Below are 25022 nucleotides of genomic sequence, written 5' to 3' on the forward strand. Positions count from 1 at the left end.
CCATAGTACACTAATGCTATCCATGGGGTTTTCTTTGCCAAGAAGAAATGGTGTGCCATTTCCTTCTCCAGTAGATTAAGACAAACAAGTCAAATAACTTGCTCAGGGTTAAATTACTTGCTCAGTCTGGATTTGAACTCAGGACTTCTTTATTCCAGGATCAGCACTCTATCCACTGAGCCACCTGGCTGCCTCTCCAAGTGTATATAGCTAACCCTAGTCTTTTTGCTGAACTCTAGTCCCATCAAACATTTCCACTTGGATGTCCCATCAGCATCTCAATCTCCTCATGTCCAAATTGGAACTCATCCCCACTAAAACTCACTCCACCTTTCACACTTTCCTATTGTCATTGAGGGCGCAATCATCCCCCTAGACACCCCATTTGCCACCTTGGAACCATCCTCAACTCTTCCCTCCTCCTTACCCCCATCTCTAATCAGCTGCTAAATGTTGCCTTTTGTCTGGAATAAAATACCAGCTTCTCAGATTAGCCTTGAAAGTGCATTACAATCTGGCTTTGCCCCCCTTCAGACTCATATCCCATTACTTCCCTTCATTCCCTCTGTTCCAACCAAAGAAGCCTCCTTGCCATTTCCCAAACTTGTCTCCTGTCCCTGTGTCTTTGTATGGGCTATTCCCCCATGCTGATGCTACATCCTGTCTTCACCTCTACCTCTTGGAAATTCTAAGCTTCCTTCAAGTCTCAGCTCATTGGCCATGTCTTACCTGAAGCTTTTCTCCAGCTGGTAGTGTTTCTGGAGAACGGGACTGGTAGGGCCCATATTCTGCCCCTGTTTTCAAACAAGTCATGAAAATAGAGTCTGCTAACTACTGGACAAGGAGCTGGAGTTTGCTTCTTGGGAGAATTCTAGTATGAATTATGAAAGGGATGGTTAGTTAGCATCAAGAAAAGGAAACTGTGCCCACAAGAAGCCAGCATGTCCAGGAAGCTCATAACATGCCAGGATAGCCTCATTTCCTTTTTTGACAGGGTTACTAAACTGTGAGATCAGGGGAATGATCCAGATATAGTTTACCCAGATTTCAGCATTGCAATTGATTAAATATTTCATATTTTTCTCATGCATAAATTGGAGAGATATGGCCTAGATGATAGTACAGTGAGAGAGCATAGGAACTGGCGAGTAGTCCTCCTCAGAGCAGTCATTAATAGTTCAATGTTAACTTGTCAGGATTGTTCCAGGAATCTATGTTATTTAATTTTTTTATTTTTGTTTATCCAAGCCATAGGCCTTGGATAAAAGCATAAGTAATATTTTTCTATCAAATATGCAAATGACACAAAACTGGGAGGGATGTGAGTCAGGCTTTAAAAAAGCCTTGACAGTCTGGAACATCGAGTTCAGGTAATCAGATGAAATTCAATAAGGATAAAGGTGGAGCTTCACACTTGGCCTCCAAGAAAAGACTTCCCAAGTTGGAGGAGGTATGGTTGGACAACAGTTTCTTTGAAAAACATGTGAGGGTTTAGTGCAAAGCAAGCTCATATGAGTTAATAGTGTGATATGGTGGTAAAACAACAAACTAATGAAATCTGGGGCTGCATTAACAGAGGCATAGCTAATAGGAATAAGCAGGTGACAGTCCCTCTACCTTCTCCCCAAGCAGATCCAGGCTGGAGAATTTTGTTCAGTCCCGGGTGTCACAGTCTAGGAAGGGCATTGATAAGCAGGGATGTGTCCACGGGAAGGTAACACACAGGATGAAGGGCTTTGAGCACGAGCCATATGAGTAACAGTGGAAGGAGCCAGAGGTATTTAGTCTGGGAAGAGGATTCCAGGGAGGTGAGGTAGCTATCTCAAAGGATTAGAACTGTCCTGTTTTCAGAGGGCAGAACCAGGAGCAGAGGGTTGAAGTTACCAAGAGGCAAATTTATACTTAATATTTTGGAAAACTGTCTAATAGAATTATCCTAAAGTAAAAGGGGGCAGTTAGATGAGGTAGAGAATAGAGCGCCAGGCCTAGGGTCAGGAAGACCTGAGTTCAAATCTGGTCTCAAACACTTACTAACTATGTGACCCTGGGCAAGTCACTTAACTTTTTGCCTCAGTTTCCTCATCTGTAAAATGAGCTGGAGAAGGAAGTGGCAAACCACTCCAGTGTCTTCACCAAGAAAATCCCAGATGGGGTCACAAAGAGTTGGACACAATCGAGTGACTGAGCAATAGCAAAGTGAAAGGAGCTGCCTGGAAAAGAATGTGTTACATCTCCTTGGAGTCTTCAAGCAGCAGCCAGACCAGGGGTGGGGAATCTGCAGCCTCAAGGCCACTTGTGGCCCTCTAGGTCCTCAAGTGAGGCCCTTTGACTGAATCCAAACTTAACAGAACAAATCCCCTTAATAAAAGGATTTGTTCTGTAAAACTTGTACTCAGTCAAAAGCTGCCCCCAAGGACCTAGAGGTCCACATGTGGCCTCGAGGCCGCAGGCTCCCCACCCCTGCTCTAGACAATCTCTGGCTGTACATGTTGTAGAGAGGATGAGCTAGATATGGGTTCTTACCCTGAAAAAATTTCAGGGGGTCTCTAAGTTTATATGGGGGGAAGAGTTACACTTTTATTTTCATTACCCTCAAACTGAAATTTAACATTTCCTTCAATTATGAATATAGGCAAAAGGCATTGTTCTGAGAAGGAGTCTACAGGCTTTACCACACTGCCAAAGCAGACTATGACACAGAAAAAGGTTAAGGACCCTTGGACTAGATAGATGGCTGCTGAGAGATCCTGGCCCAATCTGAAACCTTATTGTGTGATTCTGACATACAGAGAAGGGCCACTAGAGGGCAGTGTTGCAACAGGAATCACTCACCTAGCTGTATATCCAGAGTAGAGGCTATGTCTGGTACCTTCCCCAGTGTTGGTTTCAATTTGCTTTTGTATATCCAGCCTATTGTCCATGCTTGCTCTTGCCTTTATTAATGCTTGGTCACTGCAACCTATGATTCTAGAGCACTCATTATGGAATATGCTATCCACCTCCAGAAAGAGAGGGCATGAACTCAGAGTGCAGACTGAAGCAGATAGGTAGGTAGGTAGGTAGGTAGGTAGGTAGGTAGATAGATAGATAGATAGATAGATAGATAGATAGATAGACAGACAGATAAATAGGTAGACAGATAGCTAGATAGAAGTGTGGATGGATGGGTGGGTGGGTGGATGGATGGATGGATGGATGGATGGATGGATGGATGGACGGACGGACAGACAGACAGACAGACAGACAGACAGACAGACAGACAGACAGATAGATAGATAGATAGATAGATAGATAGATAGATAGATAGATAGACGGATAAATGGAAAAACTCAAAGTCATGATGGATATGGTTTAGGACAGTGAGGTTTTGGCCCCAGTTCTGTTACCAACTTATGATCTCAAAAAAAGAGGCTTTCCTTCTCTGGGCCTCAGTCTCCTCATTTATAGAATTAGACCTTGAACTAAGTGATCAATGAAGTCTCTTCCAACTTTAATAGTCCATATTCTAATTCTGGTGTCTCTTCTAGCTCTAAAAGTTTCTGTTCTGTGGTCTAAGGTCCCTTCCAACTTTAGCAATCTGTGTTCTAAGCTCCTTTCCAACTATTAAATCCTATGTTCTAAAATCCCTTCCAGCTCTAACAGTCAAAGTTCCAAGTTCTACCTTAGAACAACTCTAGTGGTCTGTGTTCTATGTTCTAAGGTGCATTCTATTTCTGCCCTTCGATGGACTGTCTGATATAAACCATATAGTAGTTTTTCCTTACTTAGCCACTGAGTGTCACCCTTCATCTCTGAAACTCAATGATGATGATGATGATGGTGATGATGAGATATGTATGTATGTGTGTGTGTCTACATGTGTGCATGCATGTCTATATTTATCTATCTAACTATATCTATATTTATCTATATCTACATAACATATAAGAAAAAATAAATTTTCAAATGGCTCCTTCAGTGATTGCAGTTTTCTCAGCTCTGATGTGCAGTTAAATCTCCAGGGAGAAAATCGTTAGCTCTAATAATCCAAGATGGTGGTTAAATCAGTTCCTCGGTGCCTTATTCTACCCCCTAATCTCTGAGCTGCTGCTTCTTGACTTTGGGGTGGCTAGTGGCCATGCCTGGTGCTTCACAACTGACCTGGCAAGAAAAGAATCCAGCTGTTTGGAATAAGTTGCTATTTTTCTCTGTGCCTCAGCTCCCTTGCCTCTAAAATGAGGGGATTGAATTGGATGAATCTCTTGTAACGCTACCATTCTGATCTGTAGTTGGAACAGCAGACTGTATTGGGGGAAGAATGATGAGATCCTCGACATTTGACAAACCCATTAATAATGAGGAGAAGGAGGAGGAGGAGAAGAAGAAGAAAGAGAAGGAGAAAAAGAAGAAAGAAGAAAGAAAAAGAAGAAGAAAAAAAGAAGAAGAAGAAAAAAAAAAAAAGAGGAGAGGAAAAAAAAAAAAAGAGAGGAGAAAAAGAAGAAAGAGGAGAAGGAAGAAGAGAAGAAGAAGAAAGAGAAGGAAGAGGAGAAGGAGAAAAAGAAAAAGAGGGAGAGGAGGAGGAGGAGAAAAAGAAAAAAGAGGAGAAGGAGGAGAAGGAAAAGAAGAAGAAAGAGGAGGTAGAGGAGGGTGAGAAAAAGGAGAAGGAAAAAGAAGAGAAATACAATCCACATTCCTATAAAATCTTATTATTTACAAAGCTCTTTCCTTATAACCACTGAGTGAAATTAATAGGGCAAATAGTCTTCCTCTTACAGATGAGAAAACTCAGATTGAAAGAGGGTAAGGTCATTGTTCAGGGTTACACGGTTAGTAAGTGTCAGAGCCAAGATTTGAATCTAAGACCAATAGGAATTCCTAGTCAATTATAAGAACTGTTCTTCAAGAAGGTGATTTTCTTTCTTGAAAAGTCAAGCATTCATAGGGTCATAGAGTTACAGCTGGAAGGGACTTTAGAGGTGGATTAGTTTAATTCCAATTCACTTAAAACTGAATATAAAATTGAATTCAAGAAACATTTATTGGAGGTGTTTTGTGCATAGCGGATTATGAGGATACGTATGTAGAGAGGCAAAGCTGAGATAAGATGTGATATCAGCCCTAATAGAGTTGATGGGGGTATGAAACATGTATTATGTGGTAAATGTGTAAAAGTGATATGTAAAATGTTTTGTGAGAGATCTGAGGAGGGAAAGCTATTAACCAAAAGGAGCTGGTGTTCAGAAAAGTCATGCAAGTTTATAAAAATTCATAAAAGTCTTTGAAGGAGTGGTATTTAAGATGGAGTTTGAAAATGTATAGATATTCAGTAGTGCTAGATGGGAAAGTGAATTCTAGGTATAGAGAACAAACCCGAGCAAAGACATGGAGGTGGGGAAACTGTGGGATACTTATGGGAAATAGGCAGTTTGGTGGTGCAGTTGATTAAGTGCTGCACCTGGAGTCAGGAAGACTCATCTTCCTCAGTTCAAATCTGATCTTATATACTTCCTAGCTGTGTGACCCTGGGCAAGTCACTTAACCCTGTTTACTTCAGTTTCCTCATCGGTAAAATGAGCCAGAGGAGTAAATGGCAAACCATTCCAGTATCTTTGTCAAGAAGACCTCAAATGGGACCAAGAAGAATCAGATAAGACAGAAAAATGGCTGAACAAAATATGGGAAATAGCAATTTGCTCAGTTTAGCTAGAAACTAGAAACCAGAAAATAGGCCATGTGGAAAGTTATTTGAAATTAGGCTAGAGTAGTAGTATAGCACTTCATTATGGAAGATCTTGTATGTCAGGAAGAGCGGGTTTTTTTTTTCTTTTTGGTGAGGCAGTTGGGGGTTAAGTGACTTGGCCAGGGTCACACAGCTAGTAAGTGTTATATGTCTGAGGCCATAGTTGAACTCAGGTCCTCCTGACACCAAGGTCTGGGCTCTATTCACCAGGCCACCTAGCTGCCCCCAAGGAAGAGCCGTTTTAATGGTTAGATAAACAATATGGTGTCACTGAAGGATTTTAGAAAAGTGATAGAACCAGACCTATGTGCAAATGGGATGTGACCAGGGCAATTGGAAGAGACTAGGCTCTGTTTTGTCTTACCACTCTGTTGCATATGCATAAGAAAGTCTGGCAACACTATGAAGCATTGATTGGAAGGGGAGGGAATGGAGGCAGGCGGTCTTTTGCAGTATCTCCAATGGCATGGTACTGAGCATCTCTACTAGGGTGATAGGGGTAATTGATGGATTAGAGAGATGTCGCAAAGGTAGCATTGATGGGACTTGGTAATGAATTGGTTATGGGAGATCCACAGCTTTAGATTTCCCTACAGCCCTCCTAGATTCTCCCTAAAATCATGGTATCTATTTTATACTTAGAAAAATACATCATATGGAAAATGTTATCTATTCCCAGAGAAAGAACTGATGGTGTCTGAATACAGACTGAAGCACACTTTTTTTTACTTTATTTTTCTTGAGTTTTTTTCCATGTTTTCTTTCATATCATGACTATTACAGATGTGTTTTGCATTTCTACGGGTGTAGCTCGAACTGCTTGCCTTTTCAATAAAGGGATTGGGGAGGGAGGAAGGAAGAAAGAGAATTTGGAATTCAAGGTTTTGTTTGTTTGGTTGTTTGTGTGTTTGTTTGTTTTGGCAATTGGGGTTAAGTGACTTGCCCAGGGTCACACCGCTAGGAAGTGTGAAGTGTTTTGTCTGAGGCCGGATTTGAACTCAGGTCCTCCTGACTTCAGGGCCGGTTCTCTATCCATTGCACCACCTAGCTGCCCCTGGAATTCAAGGTTTTAAAAAAACTAATGTTAAAAGTTGTTTTTACATGTAACTGAGGAAAAATAAAAAGAAAATACTGAAAAAAAGAAACATACATCATAGACATACATGATCTTTCTTGGCTAGCTTCAGGTTAGCCACTGTTTTTATTTTTATCTTTGTAGCCCCAGCAGCAAGTAAAGTACCTCAAACACAGGAGGCTTCTTAGTAAATCCTTGTTGATTAACCAACTGATTGATTGAAGAGTCAAAGATTGTCCTCAGTTCTTCAAATGGGGAATTCAACCAGCAGATGAACGGTTTTGAAAGAGAGGCCATGATTGAAATGATCCCCTACATTCCTACAAGGTGTTAAACTTATGGAGCTGTTTTGCAGCTTTTATCTTCTTTAAAACCACAAATGTCCTGTGAGGTAGGCAGGGCAGGTGTATTACAACACCTTTTGAGCAGATCAGAGAGTGAAGTGGCATATAGTTGACAGAATATTGGACTAGAGGGTCAAGAAGCTTGGACTTGAGTGCTGACTGCCACTAAATCATTCTGCAACCTTTGGCTAGTGACTTGACTCCACTAGTCCTCAGTTTCCTCATCTCCAAAATGGGCAGGTTGAACAATATGGAGAACTGGTAAGACCTAGGCATCTTCATTTCTCAAACTCTTACTTGCTGTGTGATTCTGGGCAAGTCCCTTTATTTCTCTCCTCCTCAGGTCATCTTCTGTTAAAAATGAAGAGTTATGGACTCATCATTTTCCAAGGTCCCTTGCAGCTCAAAATCTATCACCTTATGATCCTATGAGTAGGTGGTCTATAAGATGTTTCCCTGTTGAAGCATTCTATGATACTCAAATAAATAATAGCATTGATGGGGCACTTTATGTAGAACTTGAAGGTTTGCAAAACGTTTTACAACTATTTCTCATTTGATGCTCACAATAACTCGGAGAGGTAGGTGCTATTATTATCCCCGTTTTACAGATGAGAAGACTGGGGCAGATGGAGGTAAATGTGACTTGCCCAGGCTCGTCTGTCCAGGATAATAAGTGTCTAAAGCAGGATTTGAATTCAGGTCTCCCTGGCTCCAAGTTTGATGATCCACTGAGGCTCCTAGCTGTCCAAGATTGCATAGCTAGTGACTGAACTAGGACTTGGGCCTCCTAAACTTGAGTTCAATGTGCCTTCCACAGCACCCTGGTGTTTCTTCAAACGTAAGATAATGAAACCAGAGAGGTCCTTGAGAGGTAGCATATTTCAGTGGGAAGAACAGTATGTGACCTTGGGTGAGTGACCTTCCTTAGTTTTCTTGTCCATAAAGCAAAGCTGTTGGCACAGTCAGGATACCACCTACCTTTCAAGGCTCTTTTCATTTTATTCCTCTTCAAACCTTTTCCAATCAAGTCAAACTGACCTGTTGGATATTCCCTGTTCCATGACAGTCCTTCTCTCTTTCCCTCTGCTATTTGGAATTCGGAGCTTCTTCAAGGGTCTTCTCAATTGCCACAGATTATGTGAGGTCTTCCCTGTTATCCTCCCTTCTCAACTAGCTATTAGTGCTGTCTACCTCTTTGAATAATTTCATACATATTTTTATTTATTTACCTAGATACATGCTATATCCCCCTAACAGAATGTAAGTTGCTTGAGGACAGGTAATTTTCCTTCCTTCCTCTCTCCCTTCTTCACTTCCTTCCTTTCTCCTTTCTTTCTTTCCTCCTTCCTTCCTTTCTTGCTCCCCTTCTTTCTTCCTTCTCTCCTTCTTTCTCTCTCTTCTTTCTTCCTCCCTCCCTCCTTCCTTCCTTCCTCCCTTCCTTCCTTCCTCCTCTTTCCTTCCTCCTCCTCCCTCCCTCCCTCCTCCCTTCCTTCCTTCCTTCCTTCCTTCCTTCCTTCCTCCCTTCCTCCTCTCTCCCTCCCTCCTTCCTCCCTCCTTCCTTCCTCTCTCCCTCCTTCCTTCCTTCCTTCCTTCCTTCCTTCCTTCCTTCCTTTCTTCCTTCCTTCCTTCCTCCCTTCCTCCCTCTCTCCCTCCCTCCTTCCTCCCTCCTTCCTTCCCTTTCTCCCTCCTTCCTTCCTTCCTTCCTTCCTTCCTTCCTTCCTTCCTTCCTTCCTTCCTTCCTTCCTTCCTTCCTTCCTTCCTTCCTTTCTTCCTCCCTGTCTCCCTTCCTTCCTTTCTTTTCTCCTTCCTTCCTTTCTTTTCTCCTTCCTTCCTTTCTTCCTTCTCCTTAGCAGTGTCCTGCCCATAACAGATACTCAATAATAAATGTTGTATTGAATTTAATTGAACAATCTGGGTGATCTCTTAGGTCCCTTCCAAATGTGACAACTTATGACTTAGAGATCAATTGATTTGGCCCTCTCCCTGTAGAATAGGACATTTTTTCAATGCAAAAGTGTCCGGGAGGAAGAATACTGGACCAGGGATTAGGAATCTCTTTGACTCTTGCCTTTGCCACTTTACTAGCTTTTGTGATAAGGGCTCTTCATCTTTAGGTCTCAGTTCTCTCTCCTGTAAAATGAAACCACATCAAAATAATTTGCCTGTGTTATATGTGACCTAGCATCCGATCAACTCCCTTTCTACGAAATAGAATCTTGGCAGCACCATAGTTTGGAAGAATTTGAGAGGTTTCTTCATGTTTGGAACATTATTTGATTGTTACAACCACCTTGTGGACTGGACAGTTTTCATTAGTCTCACTTTACAGGGGGGGAAACAAAATGACTTGCCCATGGACGTCAAGTCCAACATATTTTCTACTGCATCACATTATCCCAACCCCTAGACTAAAGTATATGCTGCTAAGAAGTTAATGAGTTCTTAGGATAAATAAGAGGGAATTGGAGAGCATCTAATCCAACTCCTTCATTTTGCAAAGAAAGGAACTCAGTTCTGGAGGAGTTAAGTGACCCAGGCAAGAAGAAGGAGAGTTGGGATTAGGGCAGGGCCTGCTCAGGACTCCCCTGTGGTGGGAGGGCTCCTCAGTGCCCTGAGTCCATTTGCCTCTTCTTCGAAGGGAGTTGCCTGGGCACAGTCTTAGACACCAGGGAGCTGCCAGAGGAAGTGCATTAATGATCAGGGCTATTTATTCAATGCACTAATAAGTAATAAGCCTGACTCTTTTGGGTACCATCTCCTACCAAGCATAAACAAGGATGAGTAAAAGAGTCTCCGTGGGCGGGCGGTTTGCCTAAGTGAGTCCCAGAAGACAAATTGGAAAGAAGAAAAAATACCATCTCACCTCGGCAATAAATCAGCAATCTATATTGGCCCCTCAACAAACACAGGTCTCCATGGAAACCCAGAGTCTTTTGGGAAATGGATGCTGTGGGTGAGCTTATGGCCGTAGTTTAGGGAAAGGTGGCGTTATTATGGAGTAGTGTGATGGAAAAAGATAGCATTGGGGCCAAGAGACCTGGGCTTCATTCTCAGCTTCAGCACCCACTAACCTTGCAACCCCAGGCAAAGGAATTTAGTCTCCCTAGACCTTAGTTTCTACACCTGTGAAATACCGATTTTATTATTTTCAGTCATTTTCAGTTGAGTCCAACTTTTTGTGACCCCATTTGGGGTTTTCTTGGCAAAGACACTGGAGTGGTCTGCCATTTCCTTCTCCAACTCATTTTACAGATGAAGAACTGAGGTAAAAAGGTTAAGTGACTTGCCCAAGGTCATGCAACTAGGAAGTGTCTGAGGCTGGATTTGAACTCAGGAAGATGAGCCTTCCTGACTCCAGGCTTGGTGTTCTATCCACTGTGCCACCTCACAGCCCTGAAATTCAAATAGTGTTATTTAAACTACCCACCTCAGAGGATTGTCATGAGGAAAGCATTTTATAAAACTCAAAGATTATATAAAGAAAGGTTTTATATAATTATATAGTTATATATATATTACATAATTATATAAAGATAAGCTCCATAAAGAGCATTGTGCTCGACCTTGGGGGTGATGTTAAGTTTAGATGAGACAGGTGCCTGCTATGGTAGAACTTCAGATCTGGTACTAAGTATCTATTGATATTAGCCTGAATTTAAGTAGTGCTTTATAATTTGCAAAATGATCCCTATGGGATAGGGGTGGTGAGCATTTTTTTCCTCATTCTATGGATGAGCTAAATGAAGCTCAGGGAGGGCGTGTGTCCTGCCCAGGTCATAGTAGAGAGTTGGATTTGTTGTTTTTTTTTTTTTAGGTACCTGGGTTTAAATTCTAGCTCTGCCATTTTCTACCCATGTGACTTTGGGCAAATTCATATACTTTTCTCTGTAAAAAAGGGACTTCTAAGTAAGTCAGCATAGTATGACAGAAAGGTCATTGGACCTGGAGTCAGAAAGACTGTGCTCCAGTCTAACTCTGTCCTTTACTAGCCCTGGACAAGTCAAGAATGTATGAAATGCTTACCATAGTGTGCTAAGTGTGGTGGCAAAGCCAGTCCCTGCCCCCAAGGAGCTTGCATTTTAATAGGGAAGACAACATGTGATGTAGTAGATAGATACAAGATATAAGCAGAGTAGCCGGAAGAGATTCTGAGAAGCGAAGGCATCAGTGGCTGAGCAGACAGGCAAAGCCTCTTAGAGTATGGGGCATTGAACTGAGTCTTGAAGCAAGTCTGAGAATGTAAAAGTGATGAAGAGGGAGAGCATTCCAGGTAGGCAAGTTCCTTTACCTTTCCAAGCCTCAATTTCCTCATTTGTAAAATGAAGGGATAATATTTAAGATATTGTTATTATTGATATGTTGTTGTTATTCAGAATCGTAAGATATTAGCATTGGAAGGGACACCAAGGGAGATCAAGATTAATCACTTTCATTTTGAATTTAGGGAAACTGAGGCCCACAGAAATTAGCTGACTTGTCCAAAGCTACGATGGTACTAATTAAGTAGCATAATTGGACTTTGAACTCAAGAATTTGTGTATGTGTGTGTGTTAAATCCCAAATCTACTGCTGTTCAGTTTCTGCTTAATCCTGAGTGAATGGGGAAATCCAATCCTAGTTCTGACATTCTCTGTTCTACCATAGTTTGGCCTCCCCGTTTCCTGAGCATTCTGGTCTTTGTTGGAGAAATATGTACGTTTCATATCTTCTTTGCAGATGTTCAGGTTACTGTCCAGGGCCTATGCCAATGTTCACCCCATGATGATGGACAAATCACAGAATAGATGTGGTGGCAACTTTCTGAATAGGGGCAGTATTATCAACGGTGCTGACTGGTATAGCTTTACAGGAGGTAAGTCTCCCTATGGTATAGCTTCAGGGGAGGAAAAGTCAGGGTTAGCAGGGCTTCAGGGGATATTTGAGAGGGATTGCAGGATGAAAACAGCCATACCATTCATTCCTTTCAGAAATACCTCCTGAATGCATACTTAATAATAATGTTCATGGCGCGGCTAGGTGGCGCAGTGGATAGAGTCAGGAGGACCTGAGTTCAAATCCAACCTCAGACACGTAACACTTACTAGCTGTGTGACTCTGGGCAAGTCACTCAACCTTAATTGCCTAACCGAAAAAGAGAAAAAAAAGTAATGTTCAGTACCTAAAAGCCACATGAAATGTTTTTTCCACTACAACCTACTGCACAAGTATTCATATATCCATTTTACAGATGAGGAAACTGAGGCTCAGAGAAATTCTTTTCTTTTTAATGGCATATGTATTTGGAGAAATCTGTGATCTTATTATAAATGTCAGGGGCTCCCTCTCTAGTGTATCACAATTGTCTATTTTTTACATATGTCTTATAAAAACATCTCTCTAAGCAGTGTGGTGCAGATGGAAAGCTTGCTGGAGTAAGAAGGGACTTGAGTTTGAATCCCACCTCTGGCACTCACTGTGTGACCTTGATCAAGTTGTTTAATTTATGAGCCTTCGTTTCTTCTAGCAGTTAGATGACCCAGGGCGCTGGGCCTGGACTTGGAAAGATTCATCTTCATGAATTCAAACCTGGCCTCAGACACTTACCAGCTGTGGGACCCTGAGCAAGTCACTTCCCCTGCTTACCTCAGTTTCCTCATCTGTAACATGAGCTGGAGAAGGAAATGGCAGACCACCCCAGTATCTCTGCCAAGGAAACCCCAAATGGGGTCATGGAGAGTCAGACATGACTGACAAATAACTCAAGAGCAACAAGAATGGGAATGATCACACCTGGAGCATGTAGCTCACAGAGATGGAGAGAATCATAGGAAAGCACATGTGTAAAGTGCTCTATCATGCTTAGCTGTTCAGAAGACTTCCCAATCATGCCGGGGGCATCCCTTTGGGTCTTTTCATTTCCCAGACAAACCTATGGAACCTGATTGGAATGTCTGAAGCAGCAAAGAGCTTTGGACTTGACCTCCATTCCTTTGTTCATACCTCTCTGGATAGCCTTAATGAAGCTCAACATAGAGTCATAGATAGAAGAGACTTTAGAGGTCAGCTGGTCCTACCTGATCAGATGAGGAAACTGACACCCAAAGTCACACATGGCTGGTCAAGTGGTGGTGCAGAGATTTGAACCCAGGTCCTCTACCTTCGCCCATAAAACTCTTTCCACTGTACGATTATTTCCTCCCAAACCTCACATCTTCTAACCTTTCTTATCTGTTGCATCCTTCCTACAAAATTTGCAACAATGGAATTAGTCTTGACTCGTCATTCTTTCTCACACCCTGCCTGTACCTTCTAGTCAGCAGCCAAGTCTTAGCATGCTCCCTGCACCAAATCTCTCACCCCATTTGCATCTTCCCCATCCTGGTTCAGACAATTATCACCTGTCATCCTGACTATGGCAGTAGCGTTTTAACTGATTACCCTGTTCCTGATCCCCCTCTCTTCCAATCCATTCTTCACAAAGCTGCCAAACTGAGTTTCCTGAAGCAAGTGTCTAACCATGTGGCTCTCCTGCTTACGAGTCTTCAATAGCTCCCCGTGGCATCTAAAGACCTCCCTCAGCTTGACATTTAAAGCCCTTTCTAGACTTATATCACGTTATTCCTCTACATGTTCTCTGTGTCCCAGCCTACCTGGTCTATTTTTCTGTTCCTTCAACTTGGCATCCCTCCTCCTGTTTCTGAGCCCATCTCTCAATGTCTAGAACACACTCCTTCCTCTCCTCCCCTCTGCAACCCCTAGCTTCCTTCACGGCTCACCTTAGATGCTCTCTGCTATGAGAAACCATTCCTGATCCATCTAATTGTTGGTACTAGCTCCCTCCTTAAATTATCCTGTGTTAACTAACTGTATGAATCTTGTAGCTTCCTATAGAACATCAACTCCATAGGAGCAGGGACTTTAAAAATGTTTTTGTCTGTTTCCCCAGTGCCCACGTAATCAATGGTAGTTGTTGCTGTTATCCCCATTTTATGGATAATGAAACTGAGGCTTGGAGAGACTAGATGACTTCTTGCCCAGGATCCCATACCCTCGAACATAAGGAGATGGTCAATCAATAACTGTTGTTGCTATTATCCCCATTAGAGCCATACCATGAAATGTTCACCCAGGGCTCTTGGGAGGTCGAGTTCCACAATTGGCTTTGTTTCAATGAAAACATCTGTTTTCCCTCCCACAGTTAGAATGATTTTCACCCTTTCAGAATGGACATTTAAAAATGTTCCATCTAGGGGAAGTGAGGTGGTGCAGTGGATAGAGCACTGGCCCTGAAGTCAGGAGGACCTGAGTTCAAATCCGGCCTCAGACAAAACACTTGACACTTACTAGCTGTGTGACCCTGGGCAAGTCACTTAACCTTGATTGCCTAAAAAAAAAAAGCGGGCCTCAGATCAAACACTTGACGCTTACTAGCTGTGTGACCCTGAGCAAGTCACTCAACCCCTATTGCCTAAAAAAAAATGTTCAATCTACTTTTTGAACTTTAGAGTAGCTATGGAATTGTAAGAGCAGTCATTCAGTGAATCAACACACATTTATTAAGCACCTGCTATGTTCCAGGCATTGTGTTAAGTGCTGAGGATACAAAGGAATGCAAAGAAAAAAAAATGAATATCAGAATCCTGGCCACACTTTTGGCTCTTGGCACCAAACTTGCTAATCTTTGTGCATCCTGCTTGTTTACTGAGCACAGATCATTTCTAACGTCTCTTTTTCCCCCTTGTCTACATGTAGGTATGTCAGATTTCAATTATCTTCACACCAACTGCTTTGAAATCACTGTGGAGTTGGGCTGTATGAAGTTTCCCCCAGAGGAAGCCCTCTACACACTCTGGCAACACAACAAAGAATCACTCCTGAATTTTATGGAAATGGTATTGTATTGTTTGCCCTGGTGGATTTGTTTCCTGATTTCCCCTTCACTGAAATTCTGCCCAAAATATTGGATTTGCAGACTTGGGCTATTTGTGTGATCTTGGAATCCTAGATTGTCAGAGGTGGGAAGGACCTTAGAACAAGGAATATCCAAGCTGAGAGGGCCCTTAGAGCTTAGAACACGTCAGAACTCAAAGGGACCTTAGAACACAGAATATTAGAGCTGGATTGAACTTGAGAGATCATCTTTCATTTGTTAGAAAAATATGAGGCTTAGAGAGGGCAGATGAGTTGTCCTGCATTACATAGCTAGCCATTGGCAGCAGCAGGATAGGACCCAGGCCTCTTGACTTCCAATCCAATTCTTTGCTTGACACTCGTATGGAAGCTTTTGCCATATTTTTCTCACCGTGGTTTATTATAGACCAGGCCTCCTGTAATCTTAAAGAAGGGTGGGAATCAACAAAGGATTCTGAGTGCACCCAAATGATCCCCTTCAATGAATGAAAAGAGGCCTTTCTGGGTCCTGCCTCAGCTCAGACTTCACTGGCCACAGTAGCAGAAAGACTGGAGTATAATATAAAGTTACTGGCATTGTTTTGCTTTCCTTGTTTATGGGTTTTGCCAGTGACCTCCTGCATCTCTCAGCAAAGCAGTGCCATAAAATAATGACAGGTCATCCAGACTTCCAAGCTCATTTCATTTTACGGCTGTCTAGTGAAATGAGTTTTACAGAATCCAAATGGGGCTGGATATGCTCTGTCCCTATTGTGCCTGAAGGTTGGGCATAAAAAGATACTAATGGGCAGATACTGTAAAAGTCTATGCTGTAGCATCTTTGGAAGAAACACAGACCCAGGCCCGAAAGCACCCCCTCAGCCCCCCAGATAAGACTGAGCAAATTATTTCTGATAAAGAATAAGTCTGCCATAGCCAATTGAAGCCCCTTCCCTGTTGACGTTGGCCAGATTTTCATATTGGGCTCGTAAATATCCCCTGGCAACCCTATGGAAACACATCTTCAGGTCCATGCTGAAAGGCCCTAATTGTCTTTTCTTTTTGAAGATTTCATTTCATCTGGAGATGATGAGGAAAAAACCCAAGCTCAGATGAACATGCTCCACCTAGTTCTCACAGAAGGCAGTGGTAGAAGTCCTAGAGCCCATAGACCTGGATTCAAGGAGCAGCCCTGGTGCTGCCTCTTTGACCAATCACTTAGCGTCAGTTTCTTCATTTGTAAAGGAGTGACACTAAAATGTGTACTATATCCCTCCTAGGATTGTTCTGGGGAAAACACTGTATGAATCTTAAAATATTGTGGAAATATATTGTTGTAATTATTAGAAACTGAATCTGTCCAGTGGGTAAAATGCTTTTTTTTTTTTGTAAGACAACTTTGTTCATTCATTCAAACAGGTATTCTAAAGCCCTTTAAGAAATCCTGCAAATGAATTATTTCTAAAATTTATTCATTAGCAAAAAATATTTTTGTGTCTCCTACACATACTATGTAATCTTGTACATAATATTCAGTCATTTTTCAGTCTGACTGTCCATGACCCCATTTGGGGTTCTCTTGGCAGAGATACTGGCATGGTTTGCCATTTCCTTCTCCAGCTCATTTTACAGATGAGAAAACTGAGGCAAACAGGATAAAGTGACTCATCCAGGGTCACCCAGCTGGTAAGTGTCTGAGGCCGGATTTGAACTCATGAAGATGAGTCTTCCTGACTTCAGGTCTGGTGCTCTATGCACTATGGCGCCACCTAGCTGCCCAAAATAGAGACCTGTCAGGAGTGGGGTGCACTCCTGGACTTAGTTCTCACTCAGCCAATAGTTAGTTGAATTGAGGGCGATAGAGATTGTGGTGACATTAACTTGGATGGAAGTCTCTAGTCAAGTGCCTCAGGGTTCTGTCCTCCATCCTGTTTGCTCAATGGTTTTTTGTTGTTCTTGTTCTACGTCCTTTGTTCTTGAAGAGAACCAGTGAGGAAGGTGATGTCTTACCTTGTAAGTGAATTGGATTTAAGTGAGGCAGGGCCGTACAAAGTCATCAGCCTCGCTCTCTCTTCCAGAGTCCGGTGGCAAGACATAAGTCAGGACAACTGGTGATGACCCTGGATAAAGTGGGAGCCTTTGGCCTTTATAAGCTAGGTCTTTCCCAGGTCTCATTTTTGTTTGAGGCAACACCCAATCAGGGATTAAGGCTAGGTAAGAATTGAGGTAAAAGATGGCCTTGTTTACCTTCGCAAAAGAATCAGTCTGAGAGGGGAATGCCCTCAGAGCTTCAGGAGTTTTTGTCAAGCTATTGGATGAAAACTTGCAGGCTTTTAGCACTTAGCACAGTGCCTGGCACACAGTGGGTGCTTAATAAATGCTTATTAAATTGAATATTGAATTGAATTTTAAAATGTTGGATAACATGAAGTTTGGAAACATTTACCCAATCGTATTACAAAATAAGGATGTGAAATTATCTCAGTAGACTAGAATAAATGGCTAAAACTCATAATTAGTATAAATTCCTACACTTGGGTTGAAAAAAATAAACTAAATTAGTGTCAGGTAAGGGAAATGAGACTAGAAAGAAATGCAAGTGAAAAAAGATCTTTGGATTTTGTTGACTGAATGCACAATATTAGTTTTTTTTTCTCAAAATTCTAATAGCATTTTGTCTGGATCTCTTCACTGTCCTTATCCCAGTCTACCTTATATATTATTATCTGTATATGTGCACATGCCTTATTCTTTCCTCCCCATCAGATTTTAAGCTTCTTGAGGGAAGGAATGGTATCATTTTCCGCCTTTCATCTAGTACTGAGCACTGTGCCTTATATATACCTCAAGGAACTATAATTTCACCACTGTGGGAACTCCTTCCATTCATGTGGATAGATTGCGGCACCTTGATACTAGTCTTTGTGGGTTGCAGTTCAGGAAAATACATGAAGGGCTGCCATGGGGATGAATGATTGAATCTGTTCTGCTTGGCCCCACAGGAGAGGGAGAAATGAGTCCAAGTTTCAGAAAGGCAGATTTCGGTATGTCTATACCCAAATGTCTGTTTTAACATCTTTCATCTTTTTGTCACCAAGGGTAATTGTATAGTAGAAAAACATCCCTGGATTACAGAGGATTTGGGTTTGAATGCTGACTTGGCCACTGACTGCCTGGGAGAGCATGGGCTAATCACTCAAACTCTCTGGGCCTCAGTTTCCCTCTTTGTAAAATAAAGTGGTTGGACTAGATGTGTTTTCGTATCTCTCTAGCTCTCCCAACTTTAAATCCAATTAATCTAATTCTTCCTGATTCTGAGGAAACATCAGTTAGGATTAGATTATTTTTTCATAGCATATGCTTTTCCATGCTTCCAAATGGATGCATGCAAAGCAACATAGCATTGTGGTTAGGGCACTGGACACAGAATCAGGAAGATCTGAATTCAGATTCTGCCTCAGACATTTAGTGGTTGTGTGGCCCTGGACAAGTCATTTAACTCTTCTGGGGCTCAGTTTCCTCATCTGTAAAATGAGGGGTTTGGATTTGATGACCCCTGAGGTCCCATATAGGTCTATGATTCTGCACTATTCCCATGTGTGGGAAGGGGAGCAGATAGATGGAAGATTGCACAGAGTTTGGCCATCCTACCATCTGAAGATCATTTCTTTACTTTATGCCTTTTCAGGTACACCGAGGAATTAAAGGTACAGTAACAGATAAATTTGGAAAACCTATTAAAAACGCACGCATTCTGGTCAGAGGAATCCGCCATGATGTTACTACAGGTATGTTTCTCTAAATTCTAAACCAAGTGTGTGTTTCAATTTAGTTATTATCAATAATAACAATATTGGATTCTTAATATAATCAGACACATCACAACCCTATAACACCTCTCTAGGCAGTTGTGAAAGTGTAACACTACATACACATGTCCATCTGATGATGGGTCAGGTTAGTGGGCATTTATGCTAGCTTCTAAGGGCATTTTAAAGGTATGGCTTCACTTGTGTCTCCCAAAGTTTGACCATGTGGTGCAATGGAGTGTCCTCAGTTGGGATTCAGAAGACCTGCTTCTGTCATTTACTAGCTGTGTGACTTTGAGCAAGTCCCCCCCTCCCCTAAGTTTGTCTGGGTCTCTTCAGTTTCCTCTTTGGTAAAATGAGGATACTGGATGTGAGAACTGCTAAGCTTCTTTCCTGGTCTCAAATCTATGATCAAAAGAACTTTGAGAAGGAAGGGAGACAATTATTCTCATGTTACAGACGCAGGTTTTCTTCAGCTTTAGGTTGTTAGATGACTTGTCCAGAATCATACAGGTAACATCAGTTAGTGGCAGCACTAGCATTTCCTAATTCCCAGATTTACAGGTCTTTTTCACTATATCACACTGTCTCTCCATTATCTCAGGAAGGAAATAAATATAACCTACTATGTGCCAGGTACTGTACTAAGTACTTTAAAAATATTGTCTCATGTGACCCCAAGAACTCTGGGCGGTAGGTGCTATTATAATTCTCATTTTACAATTGAGGAAACTGAGGCAGAGGTTAAGTGACTTGCTCAGGGTCACCCAGCTAGTCACAGTCTGAGGCTGGGTGTAAACTGAGGTCTTTCTGGCTGCAGGCCCAGTGCTCTATCCACTGAACTACCTAGCTATTCCATCTTACCGCCATGTTCCCTCATCATCATCTGGGGTGCCAGGAAAATGCTGAAGTTCCCCAAATCATAATATTAATAATAGATCCTATCTCTATTGTTCTTAATAATTTACAAAGCACTTTCTTCACAGAAATCTGTGAGGAAGGTCTTATAAATGTGATCATCTCCATTTTACAAAGTGAGAAATATGCTCAAAATGGGGCAGTGATTTGCCTGTGATCATAGAGGGAGGTACTTAGTGTTGGAATAAAGATTTGAACTCAGGTCGTCTGATCCCCAAGTCAGTACCTTTTCTAGAACACCACAATGCCTGTGGCCAGTTTGTTGTGTTGATGCAGTCACTTTCTCCTAAAAGTCTCCATTTGTCCATATTGCCAAAGGTGTGTCCTTTGACCTATGATCTCACAATGGCTCCCATTTTCTATTTCCTCAGCTGCTGATGGTGATTACTGGAGGCTATTGCCCCCAGGCACTCATATTGTCATCGCCCAAGCCCCAGGTTACACCAAGATGATCAAGAGAGTTACCATCCCCCTTAGGATGAAAAGGGCTGGCAGGGTAGACTTCATCCTTCATCCTTTAGATCTGCGTCCTAAGAGGTTCATGAAAGGGCTGCGGAGAAACGGCTACATGCACCATGACCCGCTAGAGGATTTCGATCCCCATGCAGAAAACAATGGAGACTTCTTAGGTGAAAGACGGAAACCTTCACAGGATGGAAGCAAGCCATGGTGGTGGTCCTATTTCACCTCTCTAAATCATCACAAGCCCACCTGGCTCCTCAAATATCATTAGACTCATCACCTCCCTTTTCTTATTATTCTTGTCTCACAAAATGATCCCTTTACCAGCCTGCAAGGTGGGGGCATCATCTCAACGATCATCTCAAGAATTAAACAATTGCAAATAGGAAAACCCAAATACCAATTTCTCTATTTTTTTCCCTGTATTATATTTTTGGTATTTTTCTGGCCCTCATTGGATTGACTTTCATTAAAAATGGTTGTATCTGCCACCAACTATGATGAAGTTCTCCTTGACTCTGCTGTTGTACATTTAATGATGATGATACTTCAAAGTATCTGTGGTTTTATAGGTGAGTCTTTCGCGTTAGTCACCCACACAACCTCCCTCATAGGGTTGATGTAAGGCTTGCATTAGTAAGAACTATAGAGTTCCAGAGTTGGACAGGACCCAAGAGGACATCAGGGTTAGTGAAATTAAACATTTTATAACCAGAAAATACTATCTGAAAATAAGCAACCACAATGTTTATTATCATCTGGGCTCCACTAAGGTCCTTCTCTTATGTGTCAATGTGGAGGCAACCCTGGGTCCTCAGTGGGTCTACCAGGGGAATGCAAGCTCTGACCAGAGCTTTGGACTTTTGAAGACTTCTAGTACAGATTCAAGCAATAGTCTATGTGTTTATCATTCAACAGCCAGCCTAGCTAAGTTAAGAGAGACTAATTTTTTTTTTTGTCAGTCACAGGCACTCATATGAAGGGCCACTTACTAAAAAGTATGGAGAGGTTTTAATCTATATGAGTTAAGTGAATATATAAACCTGCAAAATCAGAAATTTTGAAGAATTTAAATATCATCATCATTGAATGTATTAGTAGCAGCAGCACTGCCACTGTGGGAACTCCTGCCACCGTGAAAACAACCCTTTAATGACTAAAGTCTTAGGTGTCTCCAAGAATAAGAGATTAAGTGACTTGTCCATGGTCACATGGCTAGTAAATGTCAGAGGTGGGATTCAAACTCATTTGAGCTTCAAAATAACCCTGGGAGGTAAGTACCTTAGAACATAAAACGTGAATGCTAGAAAAGACTTCTTATGCTGAATTTTTGAGTAGAGAGATTAGAATCTTAGACAAAGTGCAGACTATTGGATCTGGAAGGGTATTGAGAGATCATTGACGTTTTAGCCCAACCTTCCACCTGAAGTGAGAATCCTTTTCATTACTTCCCTGACAAATGATCATTCAGCTTCTGATCAAACATCAGTAAAAGGGAGCTTATTATTTAAGGAGTTAACCATTCCATTATTGTGCAGTTCTAATGACCTGTCCTCCTGTAACTTCTGTTAGTATTAGTTCTACCTATGGCCAGGCAGAAAAGTCTCATCCTCCCTGTAGCGTTCACTTGGTTTTCAGTCCTGTCTGACTCTCTATTACCCCATTTGGGGTTTTCTTGACAAAGATACTAGAAGGTTTCACCATTTCCTTCTCTAGCTCATTTTACAGGTGAGGAAACCAAGACAAATGGAGTTAAGTGACTTGCCAATGGTCACACAACCAGTGAGTGTCTGAGGCTAGGTTTGGACTTACAAAAATGAGCTCCTGATTCCAAACCTAGTGCTCTATCCACTGTGCCACCTCTTAGTTATTTGAAGACTGCTATCACAGCCTGTTCCCTGAACACACCCCTCCAACCAAATCTTTTCTTCCCCCAGCTAAATATCCATGTCTCTTTTTCTTTTCTTCCTACAGGCACTCCCAGAGAGAGAGAGAGATTGGTTGGAATACCAGTGTGCCTTTTTGTAGCTAGATGCTGCTTTTAAATTGTAAAAAATCCCTGGTATTTTTTATGAGGACAAATTCTCCCCACCTCCTCTTGGCTGCAAATCTAATATTTGGAGAGCTTGTTCTCTTCTAACTCACGCATTATGGGCTTTCACCAATAATATTATACGATCAATTACTCAAATGTAATTGATTAGTTGACAGCCCCATATTTTTCTGTTCTGCTTAACCACCTAATTCCACATGAAGAGAAGCAATTGCTGTTGGTTGTGGGTCCTCAGCTGCTTACTGCACTTTTTATCTATAGACTCTAGTTTAGATTAAATTTTGATCCAATTTATGGTCCCCTTTCTAATGTGGTTCCCAGATAATTTTGAAAGGATATTTTATGTCTTAGCCCCTCCCATGATCCACTGCAGATGATATATGTCAAGGAAATGATAAGCTGGAAACCAGTTTGATTAAGGACATGAATTGGCTTCAGACCTCTACTTTGTATTTATTTGCCTTTAATTGGGGATGAAGATAATTTTTTTGTCATCAGAAAGGAGTTTCCATAAATCCCCAATCACCCTATTAAGAAGTAAAGTGAATTGTTCTCTCTCTCTCTCTCTCTCTCTCTCTCTCTCTCTCTCTCTCTCTCTCTCTCTCCCTCTGTCTCTGTCTCTGTCTCTGTTTCTTTCTCTCTGTCTCTCTCTCTCTCTGTCTTTGTCTGTCTCTCTCTTTCTCTCTCTCAGAACCCACATCTCAATTTAAGACCAAAAAAGATGAGGGTGCCTTAGAAAACAAAACAAGCAAATAAGCAAAACCCAAAGTTATGTAAGTGGGAGATAGCTCTAAAATACAATCTATAACCTTTTCCCACCAGATGGGCAGGGCTGGTAGAGGGACAGATTTTAATTCAATACAAGAAAGAACTTGCTAATAGCTTAAGCTGTCCCAAAGTGGAATGAATTGTTCTACAAGAGAAGATTATTTACTATTTTCAGGTGAATGTTGGATGAAGAGACTTATGAAGTCCTTTTAAATACCAAGATTCTGTGACTGTTTTTGTTTTCTTCATGTCTCTCAACAGAACTACTATCTTCCTAATCACTTACTCCCTCTATCTTGATTTCCACATTCATTCAGTGAGCAAGTCCCATTGATTCAACCATCACAGCATTTCTCTCATCTGCTCTCTGCTCTGCATTTTTACTTCTAGTAAACAAATCTAAACTAAAAGGTCTTATGACCTCAACTTCTACCATCCTACATTTCAGCTTGCCACGCACATTTTGCACAATTCTAAATCTTAGGCCAAGTTAGAATAGAAATCCAACTTTTTTGATCCAATAATACCTTGCATTTGAATACCTTAAAAACAATCTCAAAGCCTTTTACCTTAACCTCTGTCTACCTGTGTGACCTTAGTAAGTCCTTTGCCTTACTATGAGCCTCAGTTTCATAATCCATAAAATAAAGAGGTTAGATAATCCCTGAGGATCAACTGTCTTAGTTCTGACCTTCTGTTTGCTAAAGTTAGTTTCCGTTCATCTCTGAAATTCATTGTTCTGTGTTTTAAAGTCCTTTTCACCTCTCACTTTTTGTATTCAGATTCCTCCCATTCTTTAGCTTTTTCTGCATGGTCATGTGGCTCTTGTTATTTCTGCTCCAGCACCACCCCCCTACATGAGGATTTTCCTGATGCCTCTTCATTCCAGTACCTTCTACTCTACTTCCAAATCATCCCGTATTAATTTTTGATATGCTTTACTCCTGAAGCTAGAGTATAAGGTCTTTGAGGGCAGGTCCTGTTTTAACTTTTGTCTTTGTATTTCTAGCCCTTAGCACATTGCCTGGCACATTGCAGGTACTTAATAATTGTGCGGTTTGATGGACTGGTTGCCTACAGAACAGTCGCAGAGAGTTAATACCCTGATGAATTTGAGTAAATATGTGTTTTGGTGGTATGACCCAGATCTTGTTCAAGCCACAGAAGGGAGGCAAGTTGACCTTTCCAGGGACCTTTCATCCAGTGGAGACCAGCACTAAGACTCTTCATGCAATTATTTCTGCAGGGCCAAGCTTTGCCAAAATCACTAAGCAGGCAAAACTTGTTGGCCTTCCTGTCCTTTGACCTTTCCTCTCCTCCTTTTGGGGTGTCCCCTGCCTGATGTGCCCAGCACTTTTCTGTTCTCACCTACACCCTTCCTCCTGTCATTCAAAGAATACTCTCAGAAGGGGTCTGAAGCATTTACATGGTTGTGTCAATAACCAAGAACCACTTAAAGGTTCTTGAATTAAAGGGATTTGGCATTTTAGAAGAATCTTAAGGTTATGATTAGTCACTGAAAAGACATAGGAGATCACTGAGAGACAAACCCCCTCATTTCACAGATGAGAGAACTGAGGTCTAGAGAGGAGAAAATGATTAGCCCAAAGTGACACAGGTATAGTAAAAAGCAGAGCTGAAATTCAAACCCAAGTCCAGACTCCAAATCTAGTAATCAACTCCACTATACCAGTAACAAACTATTGCTTTAAAAGGATACAGTTCTCAAGATAGAATTTCAGGCATCATCTAATAGGTGAGGGTGGTTTTTAAGGAAAGCCCCACCAAAGCCTTTCGGTGGCAGTGTTATTACATATCCTGAATTAAATACATTCTAAAGCCAACTCTTTCTGAGTGGGTGCTGCTTCCTGAGGCTGGGATAGTCTATGAACCCTTCTCTCAGTATTCGCCCTCCAAGTGACAACTTCATTGTTTTTGAGAGAATTTTTCTCGGGAGGGCAATTCCATTGGCTCCTATGAAAACTATTTCCCCTTCAGCCTG

At 41.7% G+C, this 25022-nt stretch overlaps 1 protein-coding gene across 1 annotated transcript in view; it reads left to right on the top strand.

Annotated features, from left to right (window-relative positions):
- The window catches only part of CPZ (carboxypeptidase Z), a 54544-nt gene extending 33849 nt beyond the window's left edge, over nt 1-20695 (top strand). The window contains exons 8-11 of the mRNA XM_020992294.2: nt 11858-11993; nt 14873-15012; nt 18699-18798; nt 20109-20695. Coding sequence (XP_020847953.1) covers nt 11858-11993; nt 14873-15012; nt 18699-18798; nt 20109-20470 — 738 coding nt within the window. The 3' untranslated portion in view covers nt 20471-20695. The remainder of the gene's footprint in view (nt 1-11857; nt 11994-14872; nt 15013-18698; nt 18799-20108) is intronic.
- The last annotated feature ends 4327 nt before the right edge of the window (nt 20696-25022 follow it).

The sequence above is a fragment of the Phascolarctos cinereus genome, unplaced genomic scaffold (assembly GCF_003287225.1).
Source record: "Phascolarctos cinereus isolate Bilbo 61053 unplaced genomic scaffold, phaCin_HiC Scaffold_9;HRSCAF=440, whole genome shotgun sequence".
Classification (NCBI taxonomy): Eukaryota; Metazoa; Chordata; class Mammalia; order Diprotodontia; family Phascolarctidae; genus Phascolarctos; species Phascolarctos cinereus.